Source organism: Mauremys reevesii, linkage group 10, assembly GCF_016161935.1.
Source record: "Mauremys reevesii isolate NIE-2019 linkage group 10, ASM1616193v1, whole genome shotgun sequence".
Classification (NCBI taxonomy): domain Eukaryota; kingdom Metazoa; phylum Chordata; order Testudines; family Geoemydidae; genus Mauremys; species Mauremys reevesii.
In genome coordinates this window covers 30,008,213-30,025,309 of record NC_052632.1, presented here as the reverse complement: position 1 = coordinate 30,025,309, position 17,097 = coordinate 30,008,213, and the positions used below count along the sequence as shown (strand labels likewise).

At 40.9% G+C, this 17,097-nt stretch overlaps 1 protein-coding gene across 18 annotated transcripts in view; it reads left to right on the top strand.

Annotated features, from left to right (window-relative positions):
* OTUD7A (OTU deubiquitinase 7A) overlaps window positions 1-17,097 on the top strand; it is a 310,046-nt gene that overhangs the window by 257,380 nt on the left and 35,569 nt on the right. For all 18 annotated transcript variants that reach the window (XR_005585578.1, XR_005585579.1, XM_039492114.1 and 15 more), the window contains one exon: window positions 1,897-2,009. Coding sequence is in view for 16 of the 18 variants with exons in the window: in XM_039492114.1 (XP_039348048.1) it covers window positions 1,897-2,009 (113 nt within the window). In the remaining 2 variants the exon portion in view is untranslated. The remainder of the gene's footprint in view (window positions 1-1,896; window positions 2,010-17,097) is intronic.

The window sequence follows — 17,097 nt, the reverse complement described above, 5'->3', positions numbered from 1 at the left end:
CCTTTCCAGCAGCACCCAACTCGGTTTCCCAGGCTGTGCGCAGGGGCAGAGTTTGCCCTTTTGTGCAGGCCTCTGCTCACCTGATCACAGTGAGGGGGTTCAGCAGTTCCTCCAACATAGTCATTACAAATGTGAAATCATGTGGCCATTTGCTTTGCAGGCAGCCAATTGTTGAACACAAAGGTAATTGGTTTTAGGATTTGGTTCTTGCCTTTATCTACACACACCCAACGTTTTAAATAGAAAAGCCCTTTCATTTAAACAAAAAGGCATTCTGCCTGTGGTGAGGGGATACAGAATTCTTCATTTATACCAGCTCATTGGGGAGCTGCTGGCATTGCTTCACTATCTGGAAAACAGAGGGGAGCAGAACTGGCTCTCACCAGCACCAGTTCTAGTTAGGCTGTTGAAAGAAAATATTCAAATTTCTAGAGTTTTCTTGATTAACAGCACCTTTGGATAGCTTAGCTGCTGTTGTGTTCAAAGCTGTGATGTGCTGTTCTGAGGTTCGTTCTTCTTTTCTCTCAGTGTGAGAATTTATCCTTCCATCAATGGCAAGACATAGTGCAGATGAATTAATTCAATAATTTTCCAAGTACTCCAGCATAAATGTTGGCCATACACAGCTAGCTGAACATGACCAAATAGTTTTGGCTGGTAGTTGTGCTATTCATATACGAATTTTCCCTGCTTGCTGTTGGCAGCAGCACTAATGAGAGCAGTAGAACTCAATTACAGCACTAATAAGCTCTTCCTGACCCTGTCAGTGGGAGACAGTTGAGCTGTCCTTGGCTAGGCATTCTCTAGTCTGCCTGAAAACACAATGGGCTGAGGTGCCTACCTGCCCTTTGTGCCTTTGGAAATCTCTCCCTCCAATCTCCAGGGGAGAAGGTGTCACAAGTACTGCTGTCCCCAGCCTATCAAGGAAGGTCTGCAATGTAGAGCAAGGGGGAAAAAATTCAATAATTTAGTAACCGGAAGTGCCGTGTCGGTCGACCCAAAACTCTTTGCAAATTTGTGTCAAGTTCATGAAATAGTTTTGACCAAACTGAAAAAAATATTAGTAATGCTGAAACAAACCATTTCATTTTTACCTGACAAAAAATTTCAGGCATTTTGACAAAAGCAAAGGAAGACTAAATTCACAAAATGTTGGCAGAGGGAAGAATTGGTTTTGGTACTCTCCTGGGATGTGGGAGACCAGGATTCAACTCCCCCCTCCTCCACTTCCTGTGTCTGATATGGAGAAAGAATTTGAACTTAAGTATCCTATGTTACACATGAGTGTCCTCTCCACTATGAGAGATTTTGGTATGTGGCTTTCGCAGTTGTATCAGTTATTAAGTAGTCATTGGAGCGAGGACTTGAACTTGGATTTCCTATACGTAGCTGAATTCCTTATCCACCAAGCTATAGAGTTACCCTCACCCACTCAGTCTTTCATTGGCCCAGTGAGCATTCATTGTCATAATGAATTACTATGAATTTCCACTATGAGTGACAGTGAATAGTCATTGGGTCAGTAATAAGATCAAAGATCCACAATGGCACTGGAACTTGAGAACCAAAATGGAAGGAATTTCACATGCATGTGAGATGACTGGATTCCCAGCTACCCAGTTAAACAATTGCATAGGGCACTTTTGCAGAAGCAAATTGAGAGCCTCCAGCTGAAAATTTTATCCAAAATGTAGTAGCTGTCTTTGATCCGTTTTGAGAATTTGGTGCTCTTTGATTTGAAAAAGTGATACTGTAATAACCCAGGGCAATTGCATGTCTTATTCAAATAGCACTATAAATGAAACACATCATTTGTCAGTGGGTCATGATGTCTACTATCTGATACTGGTGATATTTTTAACATCATATCCTGAAATATACTCCTCTCTCCCCTAGTCGGGTTTAGTTTATACAGAAGAAGAGTGGGAACGAGAATGGAATGAACTGCTTAAGCTGGCTTCAAGTGAACCTCGCACTCATTTTGGCAAAAATGGAGGCACTGGTGGTGGGTAAGTTGGATTGTAACAGATTCTTATATCCTTTGCTTCTGTAGGATGGTTATACTAGCACATGCACTAGAGTAGGAATTTCGTGGGACATCATTCATCTAACTCTTGCATTTTTCATGTTGTATGCTAGAATACTTACTCTGTAATCGTGCCCATCATTTTATTGCAGCCTCCGAGTACAATGATCAATTTGAGCTGGTCAGATAATTCCAAGGTACCTGTCTCTGCAGCCATGCAGAAGAACCAGGGCTCCACAAGCCCCAGTTTCTTGCTCTCTGGAGGTAGTGTGGTGGCAGTAGAGTCCACACCCAGGGAGATGGAGGGTGTGTACCTTTCATCATTCAACAATGACTTCCCTGGGTTATTAAACACCAGCCAGAAAGATAGCCATTACTGGAACCTTGGGCTTGATGCATGGAAAGTAGAGGTGGGTAGAACACTGCTCTTCTTCTAATGCAATCTATTTGGAAAGGAAATACCCACATCAGACTAGACTTTCAGCTGTCCAAACAACATACATATATTTTACATGTTCAGATAAGAAATGAACAATAGATTTTTTTGGACATTAAATGTGTGTGTATTCTATACAATGCATGTCAGGCTAAATCCTTCCCTCATTTATACTTGTGCAAACCCTCAGTGCAGTGAACTGGGTTGCAGAGAATTTAACTCAATACAGCCATGTACTATCACAAATGAAGCAAAGTATTATTACAGAGCATGTCACACTTTTAAAAATCTAATTATGTTTTGAAGGCAGTTGGGTGGCACAAGATATTAGCCAGGGGCAGAATTTGGCCCAACAGAGAAAAAGTCAGTTGTGATATTACCACAAAACATATTCCAAAGAACCCAGATTTTGGGGGGGGTGGGGGGGTTTGGAAGAACAAAAGGATTTTTTTTTGTTTATATAAGACAATACACTACAATAGATAGTTGTAGTCTCATAAGGCCTGTTGAAATCTACACACTACTTGAACTTTGATTCCATGTTGTTGTGCATGTTGTTACCAAAAGCCCTCAATGAAAATAATCAACCTTTATATTGCAGAGCTTGCTTTAGTTTATTTTTTTCTGACTTTGTTAACTGTTATCATTCATCTATAATATAAATAATATTATCAAGCCAGAAAATTATTTAAATGTAGTTTTCTCAAATTGAAATTGATTTGCTCTTTGTCCTGTTGAAGATAACAGTGGGATTGTTGCTAGAGAGGTCACATCAGAGCAAACACATCAAGTTCTAAGGCCTTATATGATCTTTCTTACCTGATTTCCAAGTCTGTTCCTCTGGATTCGTTCTGCAAGAATGTGGTAGATTGCAGTTACTTTGATTAAACTCCAGAGGTTGTAGAATGAAACTGGGTAATGTCAGATGGGTAGTTATTGGGAAATATTTTCATTATGAGACAATGAAAGTGGGTACAGCCCTCACACTTTGGCTCCCTGGGTGGCCATCTCTGTCAATATAATTATGTACATTTTAATTAAATTAGCATATTGGAGCATACTATGGTACTTGATGTGGTTTAGGGTAAGACCAAGTTCTGTGTAAGTTACTACCAGCATGTATTTAATTTGAAGCATAAAGAGGTCTCAGGAAAAATGGAAAGAATAAATTATATTTTTAGACATTACTTAAGGAAATAAAACAATATTGTTTGTATTATAATTAAATATCCTTACTGCACAAATGTAATTGGATTCCTTATAGCTTTAGGACTTAACATGAAATAGCACTGAACACGTAATCAAAGTGCACTTGTTCATAAAGTGCAGCATAGTTTTGTTTGCAATAGACCGGCCCTGAGAATATAAGAACTTTAATTTTCATACCTGAATAGGGGGGTGTTATAACTAAAGCCATTTATTCCCTATTCATTCAGTGCATTCTTTTCTCTAGTTGCTGTTTCCCCTGGAGAAAATTGCATGTTATAAGTAATTAGACAAAGTGGAGGCGTAAACCACAGTAAGGATAAAAAAAATCTTTAGAAAACGTGTTCCTACTCTCCACTGTGCTGAAGCAGAATATGACATTCTTCTCAGCATTTTTAACCTTTAGATGTCAAGACTAAGCATTTCCCTGACACAACATTTTTATTTTTATTTTTTGCAAAATGTTTACTGACCATAGTGTATATATATTTGTCCTTATATACAGAAGATAACAAAGAATAATTTTGCTCTTTAGTCTTCTGTGTTTCCTCTAAATCTGCCACAGTCTTTTAAAATGTAGTTCAGTTCACATTTCTACTACATGCAGACATACAGGTACTCAACACTAGTTCCCACAACCTCTTTTTGTCCATTTCATGCTGTATGTCTCTCATGGAGCACACAGCTCCAATGTATTCGGTTAGAGATGTGCTGAAACGGTGGTGGTTGTATTTAACAGAGAGACACACACACCCCTTTTAAAAATTATCTTTTCAGTAAGCTTCACCTCCCTCAAGTTTTTTTTAAAAGAAGTCTAATACCATTTGTTAAATCAAATATAATTGAGTTCAAATTGTTGTTAAATAGCGACATGGACTAGGCTTTTCTCTTGTTGGGGATGGGAAAGTAGCAATAGGAAATGGTCAACAAATCAGATGTGAATTACAATCCTAATATACACTCTAAGAGAATAGTGAAGACTAACCAAAACTAGCTGAAAAAATTAACCTGTAAAAGTGTATAATTTTAGTACGCACTCTAACCATTCCATTGCAAGGAATAGTGACTAAATAAATGATTCTTTTCAATGTACCATACCAAAAAATACTTCTTAAACTAATGCATCATCTAAAAGGGAAAAGAACTCTTCAAAGAATAATATTTTTGTCTGACAGTGTAGTGTAGCTACCGGTTATTTACTGTCCTCAAGTAATGTGCAAATCAGCCTTTGAATTATAGATGAGATAATCTCCTTTGGTGCCAGAACTAACTAAAGCATCAAAAGTCACATACCCATCAAAAGAAAACCTCAGTAACAAATGTGCTTTGATTTGTCACCACATCCACCTGTGAGTTAGTTTTATTTATTTATTTATTTCTTGTGAGTCCAAGGCACTTATAAGAAATCTGCAATTGTCTGTGAACCTCCAGAGGTTCTTTGAGAATCTTCTTTTTGTCAGAGCAGATGCCAAGGAATTGAAGTCACTGAGCAGGAAGACGATAAAGAGAATCAAGGGAAAGCTATGACTTGAGTTCTTGCCTCCTACACGATGAATCCTGCAGCCAGTTTAAATAGGATAATTAACCATGAAACAGTCATTGTTTCAGAAGTGATTTGTACACGTTGTCCTTAGTGGTCCCAAAAGGAATCTCAGATCATCAGAATCGTTTAATTTATCTCCATGTTGAACCAAAAGCAATAGGACTGAATGGAAGATCCAAAAGGGAACTGCTTCAGTTTGAGAAAAGGTTCTTACATTCTTTATTTTATTTTTAAAAAGGGCCTCACTCCCCTTCTCTCTCCCCAACCTCCACCTCCACCACAATGCCCCTTTCAGTTAAAGGGCTTTAGTGACTGATTGGATTGTTGTTATGACAGTTCCTTCATGGACAGATACTGGGGCCAGCCAAATGCTTGATGTCATGTGATTACATCTTCATACCTTGCTTCTTGCAAAGGCATGAGAAGATACCCTGGGAGAAGCATAATGATTTCTTTTAACATCTTTGTCTTTCCATGACTCAAGTAGATTTACACTTAAAGCAGATTCTGTAGGTGAATAGTATTTTGGCTTTAAGACTAACAGGAATGTTAGCTTCTAATTCTAGACATTGTGTGCTTGATATTGTTAATGTTTTGTTGTCACTATTGTATAAAACCAAATGGTTTTAAGGGGTTTTGTTTGTTTGTTTTTAATCACAACAAGATATTCAGAATCTTCCCATGTGTCATCTTCAACACAAACATGAAGAGGAAAAGTAGGGAAAAATCAGATACCTAGTTAGGAAACAATCCCTAATGCACAGATGACTCAACTCAGGGGGCTTCAAACTTTAAGTCCTAGGAGTATTTCATCAATGTATAGGACGAGCTGCTTGCTACAGCGCGACACATTTCATTTGAAATGGAATTAACCTGAAAAGGGTCACTAACATAGAATTGTAGGACTGGAAGGGACCTTGAGAGGTTATTCCTGCACTCATGGCAGGACTAAGAATTATCTAGACCATTTCTGACCGGTTTTGTCTAACCTGCTCTTAAAAATCTCCAGTGATGGAGATTCCACAACCTCCCTAGGCAATTTATTCCGGTGCTTAATCACCCTGACAGGAAGTTTTTCCTAATGTCCAACCTAAACCTCCCTTGCTGTAATTTAAGCCCATTGCTTCTTGTCCTATCCTCAGAGGTTAAGAAAAACAAATGTTCTCCCTCCTCCTTGTAACAACCTTTTATGTACTTGAAAACTATCATGTCCCCCCTCACTCTTCCCTTTTCCAGACTAAACAAACCCAATGTTTTCAATCTTCCCTCATAGGTCATGTTTTCTAGACCTTTAATCATTATTGCTCTTCTCTGGACTCTCTCCAGTTTGGCCACATCCTTCCTGAAATGTGGCGCCCAGAACTGGACACAATACTCCAGTTGAGGCCTAATCAGTGCAGAGTAGAGTGGAAGAATTACTTCTCGTGTCTTGCTTACACCACTCCTGCTAATACATCAGAATGATGTTCACTTTTTTTGCAACAGCGTTACACTGTTGACTCATATTTAGCTTGTGATCCACTAAGACCCCCAGATCCCTTTCTGCAGTACTCCTTCCTAGGCAGTCATTTCCCATTTTATATGTGTGCAACTCATTGCTCCTTCCTAAGGGGAGTACTTTGAATTTATCCTTATTGAATTTCATCCTAATTACTTCAGACCATTTCTCCAGTTTGCCCAGAACATTTTGAAATGTAATCCTATCCTCCAAAGCACTTGCAACGCCTCCCAGCTTGGTATCATCGGCAAACTGTAGAAGTGTACTCTCTAGGCCATTAGCTAAATAATTGATGAAGATATTGAACAGAAACGGACCCAGAACTGATCCCTGCGGAACCCCACTCATGTCCTTCCAGCATGACTGTGAACCACTGATAACTACTCTCTGGGAACAATTTTCCAACTAGTTTTGCACCCACCTTCTAGTAACTCCATCTAGATTGCATTTCCCTAATTTGTTTATGAGAAAGTCATGTGAGACAGTATCAGAAGCTTTACTAAAGTCAAGATATAGGTCTACATTAACCTAGCTCTGACTGTACGAACTTTGACAAGACCTCTATGTGGCAAAACTACTTAGAAAAAATTGTAATAAAATATTGGTTCACAAAGTTTTGCATTGAATGTCCACATCTTCATGGAGAGATTCCTTGTGGCCCACCTTCCCTCCGCACCCATAGCCTCATACCGCTCTTATGACAACTATGGTAACTGCACACAGTGAACAATTAATATTAAGGGAATATTTAATATATTTGTAACTGTCTGATAATAAGGGAAACAATGAGGTGAGCCATCACCATATGACCAGCCATCTATCCACAGATCATCAGCAAATGCTGCATAGACCACAAGTGACCTACAAATGCATTTTGAGGACCTCTGCAATAAAATATGTAGAGCTGGTCAAATGTTTTGACAACTTTTTCATTTAAAAAAAAAAGTTTAATTTCAACATTTTTCTACAAAAATAAGTTCAGTTCTGAACTGTAAATACAAACACAGAGAGATTTTTATTTCCTCTCTAGCCTCTGCACACAACTCCTGCTCTATATCTGCGCCACCAGGTGCTGAGGCACAGTGTAGGGCAGGCTGCCATAAGCAGCCCCATGCAACTCCCTTTGCAAGCCCTGTCTCAGGGGGTAGGTGAGGGGAAAGGACCAGGAGGGGGATGTTCCAAACTGCACACACACACTGGAGATTCTGCATGGCTCCAACCAGTGGATTGGCCTGTAGGCAGACCTCAGGAGGCTACTATAAATTAGAGTACACTTAGGGTACGTCTACACTACGGGATTATTCCAATTTTACATAAACCGGTTTAGTAAAACAGATTGTATAAAATCGAGTGCACGCGGCCACACTAAGCACATTAATTCGGTGGTGTGCATCCACGGTCCGAGGCTAGCATCGATTTCTGGAGCGTTGCACTGTGGGTAGCTATTCCTTAGCTATCCCATAGTTCCCGCAGTCTCTCCCGCCCCTTGGAATTCTGGGTTGAGGTCCCAATGCCTGATGGGGCAAAAATCATTGTCGCGGGTGGTTCTGGGTAAATGTCGTCAGTCACTCCTTCCTCTGGGAAAGCAACGGCAGACAATCATTTCACGCCCTTTTTCCCTAGATTGCCCTGGCAGACGCCATAGCATGGCAACCGTGGAGCCTGTTTTGCCGTTTGTCACTGTCACCGTATGTGTACTGGATGCCGCTGACAGAGGCGATTCAGCAGCGCTACACAGCAGCATTCATTTGCCTTTGCAAGATAGCAGAGACGGTTACCAGTCATATTGCACCGTCTGCCATTGTAAATTGGCAATGAGATGATGGTTATCAGTCGCTCTGTACCGTCTGCTGCTATCATGGATGCCCCTGGCTGAGATCGGCCGGGGGCACAAAAGACAAAAATGGGAATGACTCCCCGAGTCAATCCCTCCTTTATGGTATCTAAAAATAGAATCAGTCCTGCCTAGAATATGGGGCAAGTGTACTAGAGAACCAGTGTACCAGAGAACCAGAGAGCACAGCCGCTCCTTGTCAGATCCCGCAGAAATGATGAGCTGCATGCCATTCACAGGGGGTGCCCCTGCAACAACCCCACCTGTTGATTCCCTCCTCCCCCAGCCTTCCTGGGCTACCATTGCAGTGTCCCCCCATTTGTGTGATGAAGTAATAAAGAATGCAGGAATAAGAAACAGTGACTTGTTAGTGAGATAAAATGAGAGGAAGGCAGCCTCCAGCTGCTATGATAGTCCAGACAGGACATTAAGCAGTGTGGGGGAGAGGAGCCCAGCATCCCGCTGCTATGATAGTCCAGGCAGTACAGAATCTTTTCTTTACACATGAAGGGCGGGGGCTGATGGAGCTCAGCCCCCTATTGCTACGATGAAGATGGTTACCAGCCGTTCTGTACCATCTATTGGGAATGATCAGGAGTTTTTTACCCAGGCGCCCCTGGCCGACCTCACCTGAGGCCAGCCAGGAGCACTCACGGACTGATGATGAGGACAGATACCAGTCATATTGCACCATCTGCCACCAGTGAGGGGGAAAGAGGATACTGCAATTGAGTGCCGCAGCATCGCGTCTACCAGCAGCATTCAGGAGGGTGACATTTAAAAGAGTCAAGAGATGATGTTTTTCCCTTTTACTTCTGGGGGTGGGGGTGGGGGTAAATTGACGAGCTATGCCCTGAACCACCATGGACAATGTGTTTGACCCTACAGGCATTTGGAGCTCAGCCAAGAATGCAAATGCTTTTCAGAGACTGCAGGAACTGTGGGATAGCTGGAGTCCTCAGTCCCCCCCCCCTCCATGAGCGTCCATTTGATTCTTTGGCTTTCCGTTACACTTGTCACGCAGCAGTGTGCTGAGTCACTGCTATGGCCTCTGTCTGGAGATTTTTTAAAAATGCTTTGGAATTTCGTCTTCTGTAACGGAGCTCTGATAGAACAGATTTGCCTGCCCATACAGTGATCACATCCATACGGTCCATGCTGAAGCTCTTTTTGGATTTTGATTTCAGACTGCATCACCACCCATGCTGATCAGAGCTCCATGCTGGGCAAACAGGAAATGATATTCAAAAGTTCGCGGGGCTTTTCCTGTCTACCTGGCCACTGCATCCGAGTTCAGATTGCTGTCCAGAGCGGTCAGTGGTGCACTGTGGGATACCGCCCGGAGGCCAATACCGTTGATTTGCGGCCTCACTAACCCTAATCCGATATGGTAATACCGATATTAGTGCTACTCCTCTCGTTAGGGAGGAGTACAGAAACCGGTTTAAAGAGCCCTTTATATCGATATAAAGGGCCTCTTAGTGTGGACGGGTGTGGCGTTAAATCGGTTTAACGCTCCTAAAACCGGTTTAAACGCGTAGTGTAGACCAGGCCTTAGTGTTGCTCTGATTTGTTTATAGGAACAGTCCCAATTTGGGGGTCTTTTTCTCATATAGGCTCTTATTACCACCCACCCCCGTCCCAATTTTTCACACTTGCTGTCTGGTCACCCTAACTGTGCTGCATTTCCTGCATCTCCACTTCCTTCTGTGTAAATCTGAATAAAGGCTTCATTGGTGTCTAGGTTCCTAATAGTCACCAATTTTAGGAGCCATGATAAGTCCATCACCAGGAAAGAATACACAAGTGATCTATTTGAGTAGCTTTAACAGACCTCATACTCAGTGTGAACACCCATCTCAATCCAGAACAGCAGCCATTTTTCCATTCCATCATTTCACATGTGCACATTTTTTTTTAAATTCAGGGTCCAAGCATTTTTTATGATTTTTCAGCACTTCTAGTTCCAGACAAAACAGGGACGTGAACCAATCTTTTTTTTTAATATGAAAATGTGGCAGTCTGATTTTTGAGAAAAGCTTAAGGTCATGTCTTATTTTCAGAGAATTTTTCTCATCCACTTGTTTACACAAAATTCTTAATTACTGTAGTAAATAATTACCTTTTTTTTTAATTGAGGCATTAAATCAGAAAATCATGAAGATCATGTTGGTTTGTTTTGTGGCCTAAAGTTTAGTTGATGATTTATTGAAAAACAGTTTAAAAGCAAATCTATAAAATGTGTCCACATATTTACTGATCTCAAGAATGTGACACTCATGAAGAAGTTCCCAGCATTTTAGACATAAAATACACAGATACTGTATGTCAGACTGAGTAAGAATCATTCAAACATCACTGCAGGGAATTCTTGCATCCTCCAGGGTGACAGGATCACACACACAGCCACTTAACCAGGGTATTGTCAGTATGAGTAGTAGCAAGTTGTGAGTTTAAAAACAATTTTTTTTAACTTTTGTTGATGTTGAAGAGAAAACAAAGGAGTGTTTAAAAGTGTAGGTTAGCATAAGTGTTTTATGTAGAGTCAACTCATGTTCTTTATTTTGGAGAATATGATAAACATCTCGTCCTTCCCCAACCTCCTTTCCAAATTCTTGTATAAGTATGTCATATTATTCTGGTCATTTAAAAAAGACTTAAGGGGAATTATCTCATTGGCAAGACAACAAGATAGAGAGGTCACTTTGCTACAGTCCATCTCGTCTTGTTTAATTTGGGAAGTTGCCTCCTTTGTAATCGCGCGCGTGTGTGTGATGAAGACTCTGTGAAATGCTAAGTAACAATCCAAGCTATTAAAACCTCCAATACTCTTGCTGATCAGGAATTATGTTTACCTCCCACCCCTGTGCTCTCACACACCTGGCACACCTAGCCATATCAGATGCAGTTTAAAGCAACTCAGCATGTTCTAGATTTAAATTTACCGTGATTGATGTCATACAAGACATTTTCCAGTTTTGGTTGAAAAATACAAAAAGCTAAGTGATTTGTTTAAAAAAAAATCACCATTGATGGACATGATAGAGACTTAACTCAGAATACCAAAGAATTTAGTAATCATGAGGAATTAAACAAAAAACGTGTAAAATAAATGCATCTTAAAAGAAATTTGGTGTCGAGTGTGTTGTCTATGAGTAAAAGAATCGGGGTTTACACAGTGGAAAGATCATTTGGATGTCCCTCTGTCATGTTCCTGAGAAGGCCAGTCTGGTAATGCTTCTGCAAACAGGCACATTACCCTGAGAATGGCCTAAGTATTCAATCATTTTTTAACTGTTAAATGGGGAGTGATCACAATGACCTTTTGATATTTTTACATTTTCTTTCATTGGTCAGATTAGTTCTGTAATTCATACATATGAGTTTCTTTCTGTCCCTTGGTATTTGGAGAGCAAATGCCAATGGGAGATTAGATAAAATAGCTTCAGAGGGAATAGATATTTTAGTGCTATATTGTATTTCCTAGGCACTACTGAAATTTGTATTAGAAGTCTTGTATTTTGCTAGAAGTAAAATGTGTAAAACGATCAGTTTCCTCAGAAAATTATACACTGGATATTCTCAAAGAATACATGAACTTCATGATCTATATTAGTGACAGTAATATTAGTTGTATCGGAGGCCTCACTCATATTGGAGCCCCACTGCACTAGGTTCTGTTCAAATGCAGCTATGGCTCCAAAGCTATTACAATCTTTGTAATGTTAGGAATAAGATGTAGTAGAAGAAGCTCTCTCTTTGGAGGATGGAAATTTGGATCCAAACCAGGCAATGATGTACCCATGGATTATAGTCCTATTGAAACTGAGTTGTATAGTCCCGTTGTAGTCCCATGCAGATGTAAGAGTCTTTTCAGGATCAGGATATTGATTAGTGGGGTGTTGCTGTGAGTCAGAAGATGTCTTTCAGTTCGCAGTTATGGCTGGGCTGAAGTCTTTAGTGCAAGATCATACTCTGGTTTATAGATTTCAGATGGGAGGTTGGGTGCATGACGTAGATCTCACCAAGGACTCCATTTTGGAAGAATTGTAGAAAAAAAAAATTTGCTGGTTCCTGTGGGTAAATTTGTCGTCATTTCTACATAGTCCCTAAACCGCTTGACACAGATCCTCGGCCAAGACTGAGGAACACATAATAGAGTTTAGGGGAGGGGGGAGTGGACAAAGGTTGCCATTTAACTCCTCTGATTCATAGCCAGCTGCAAGCAAGACCACTTCCCTGGCATAATTTAGCGCAATCTGAAGGCTGAACAAAGTAATGCCAGCAGTCAGTGATCCCCAGAGACCAATATGGCAGCCTGGAATCAGGAGAGCATTAAGAAGCCGTGCAGATGCCTTCTTATCAGCAGCCATGCCCCTTATGCTGGCAACAGGGGTGGACTGGTGTAGGAGCCATTACACTGGATGATCCTCCCAGGACAGTGCTGGCTGTAGGACCACTTTGCACCTGCAATTTGTCATAAAGTAACTGCAGTGCAGCGCAGGTGCCAAGTCTGAGGGCCATATGCTGTGCGGTTGCTGAGTGCCCTCAACACCCATTGAAGTTAATGGTAGTTGAGAGTTCTTAGCACACCTCTCAGGATAAGGTGCTAGTGAGCTATGGTATAAAGAACAATAAGTAATATGATTTCATGAAGAAATATCTTGCCAGACAAAATTTTATAGAATTATAAAAATAGTGAGTGAAGTTAAAGCATCTGATATAATATATAGTATCTGCATTTTAGTGAAATATTTGATACATTATCATTCAAAAGTTTACTCTCAACTACCTTTAATTAGCTTGGACATAAGCACAGGAATATGGACTGAAAATTAATTGAAGGACCTTAAATAAAATGTAATGATGAATGGAAATGTATCCGGCTGAGAGGACGTGGCTAATTGAGTACTACATGGATTCTTGTTAGGCCTAAGTATTTTTCAGAATCTTCATTAATCTTCAGCCAAATCATGAAATTCATGGCTGCTGGTAATGAGGAGGAGATCTGAACACAGTAATGACCCAGAAACAATACCATGTGGCCTGGAGACCTTGGAGAAGTGTGCTGGCCATGACAAAACAAGACTGAATGTGCAAGCTGGGGGCTGTCACAGATCCGTGGCTCTGCTCTGTGCCCTAGCCTGTAACCAGTCCCTCGGCTCCTTAGGGGCAAGACTCCAAAGCTGAGACTTCAGCTGCCAGTGAACCCTTTGTGGCTCCCAGCAGCAAGTCCAGCAGAGCCAGACTCCTCTGGGAGGCTTGTCCTTTACTCGTTTAGGGCACAATGCTCCCGGGAAGTATTTGCAGCAACAGCAGGCAGCTTTTTCAAAACAAGATAATTTATTAGTCAGCTGGCATACAGAATCTGAAAGTCCTCAGGTTAGCGTGGAGTAACAAAGGTTAAGACGGAGCTCAGCCTGGCCAATGTCAGGGCTCTACACAGCCAAGCTGCTGTAGAATTTTGGCCCTGTCTCTCTGTCCCTTTTTCCGTGTGTGCGCGCGCGCGTATGTGCTGTGTCTCTGTGAGCTCAGCTCTTAACACAGCCACCTGACACCTTTCCCCTTTGTTCTCATGCTGGAGGCCTTTGCTCAGCTTCCTTGCAGAGGTAAGGAGAAAGAAATCTCCTTCCTCTTAAGTGTTTGTTGTTAGGTGTGGATGTCGTGGCCACTGGGGTTTCCATTTGTCTCTTCAACGCCTCCATTCAATGTTTAGACTTTATTCAGCTTGTTAATGATTCTGGTTTCCAACCAGGCTGCTGAGTCACCACCTCATCCCTTCCCTCTATGCTCAGTGCATAGCAATGCAAAGCCCAGAGGAATACTGAGGCGTGCATAGGAATCATAAAAATATTACCAACATTTCCAGATTTGTCACAGGGGCAAATAACAGGAGAGAGAAATCTGAACATCATGAATGGGATTGTGAATATAAATTTTGAAGAGACGTAGTGATGTGATATTGAAGGGGGGAAAAGGACAGTGGAATTTTGATCATATATAGAGACCTATCAATTGGCCAAGGAGGTCACAGTCCCTCTCTACGCAGCTCTAGTGCAACTGCTCCTCCACTATTGCATTCACATCTAGGGACTTCATCACCTGGGAGATATTGACTCCTGGAGGGAGCTGAGAAAAGAATAACAAAAAGGATTAGGAGACTGGCAATATTGTCTTATGAGGAAAGAGACAAAGAGCTAAATACCTCTGTCATGTTGTCCTAGTACCAATGAATCTCCTAAGGTCCTTTTCAGCTAAGCAATGATTATAGAAGAGACATAACAGTCTGCAAATATTGGAAGGCAGTAAACACCAAGGAGGTAGAGGAATTTAGTAAGGAATAATGAGAGGAAATTAAGAGTGAGAAAATGTAAATGGAATATGAGGAAAAGCTTTCTGACCGATTGAATAGATGCAAAAGGAAAGTGACACCCCCATTGCTTGGTACACTTATAAATGGAGTAGATAAAATACTAGCGTATGTCCTGAAGGGAACAAGCTACACTGGTAGGGAGATGGACTAGATACGTTCTGTGATTCTGAGGTTTATGTAATACCAGCCCTTCCACTTTAGTCTGCTCTTCATACATTTTCATTCTACTGACACTCCCTGAATTAGGTGCGAAGATTTTGTGTAAATGTTTTCGGAGGGGATGCAAAATGCCAGGACTTTGGCAAGGTTACAATATTTGGACTGCACCTCCTAGTGCAATGCCCCCCCCCAATATTCAATTATTCTCTCCTGACAAATATAATATTATGAAAATTAATATTAAAATGTGTATCTGAATCACTCTGATAAGCTCATGATTCAGGTTTCCTCTGGAAAGAAATGAGCGAGTGGGTGCCAAAGCAAGAGGGAGTCGTGAGTGAAGAATACGTGCTGCTCTTCACAGTTTTATAGCATGCAGCATGTGTCAATAGCTTATAGACTGATTAGATGTTTGTTTCTTTCTCTGTTAATGCTACTTGTTCACACTGAGCTGTTTGTAAATTTTTCTCTTCTTGTTCTATTACAAAATTCTATCTTGTGTTAAGTTAAAATCAGATTAAAACTGGAAGAAATTTGACCTAAAATAGTAGTACAAGTCTAGTGCATCTATCCTCAGGGTTTTATGGTGAAGTCATTTTCTGACAATGGGTTGTATGGTAGTTCAGGTACTGTATATGGCAATCTTACTATCACTCTGTCAAAATCAGACCATAGCATGAATTTGAGCCACGCGTGTTGAGTCCTGATATTCCCACAGATATGTGATGTATGCTATCTAGACTTCAAAGAAGTTTTTTTCTTTTGTGACTTTCTGTTTCCATGAAACAAGTGGAAACAGTCCTAGTGTACACATGAGTAAAAACCAGAAATATGTGACCCTAAAGTTTGATGGGAAATTCTAGGCACATTAAAAGAGAAAAGATCTCCTCCTTATCCAGAGAAGAATATTCCTTGCCTTTGAGAAACTTATGATGTCACACTAATTCCTTCTGAACTGGCTTTTCGGGAGCATATGTAACCTCTAACACAGATTCGGAGGAAAGAATAGCGATAAAAATACTTATATCCAGTGCAAACGGTAGCTGGTGATCTTTGTAGATTCATCCAGAATACTGAGGGGGAAATAAAGGAATATTTAGCTGGTACTGCTAGAATTTAGAAAGTTCATTTACATCTCATCATTTTGGAAATGCTTCCACAGATTCCATAAAAGTTTACAATGTGGTAAATGTGGTCATTGTATATTGAAAACATACTCGAGCTCTTAGTGTGCTAAAAGTTTGTTTTATGTATTTGTTAGCATTTTGGGGCAGGAGCTGTCTCTTTGTTCTGTGTTTGTTCAGTGCTTAGCACAATGGGATCCTGAGCTGGGACTTCCAGGTGCTACTGCAAGACCACTTATAATAATAATAATAGATCATTTAAAATAATAATCTCCAACTCCAGCCCAATTGTGGGCTCAGAACTGGATTCTGATTTGTTTGATGATATTCAGGTTGCTATAATGCACCTGTTACCATGGGATCTAAGTACCTTTTTGTGTAAATAGATGCATTTATTTTTGGCACTTCATCCAACCGACAGATGTCTTTTGCAGACTAGCTAATCTCATTGTAAAAACAACATGAATTGTGAGAGCAATATTAAAACGGTGGCATATTTAATCATAATAAGGTTCCTGCACTGCATGTTATTTCCACGTGATTTTGACTTCTGAGCTCTATATAGCATGCAACACATTGATAGTGTCGTCAGATGCTACCGGTGTGGTGCTCTGCTCTATTCAATGTTATCATCAGTCGTCTGCGTGCGTGTGTTCCCTCTGCGTGCTGCCCCGGCTCTCTGGATTGCTGACACAGCAGACCCCGAGAGAACCCCCAGTGACCACAGACTCTAATAAGGTATGAAGGGATCCAGGCCAGGTTTATTGTCAAACAAAGCACAGTAATAGTTTCCTATAGACTCTACAGGACATACTACGAATGGACACAGCTCAGTCAGTGGCGGGACTTTCCACTGCCCCCTAGGCTGGACAAAGACGTCCACTCAGGGATGCATTCT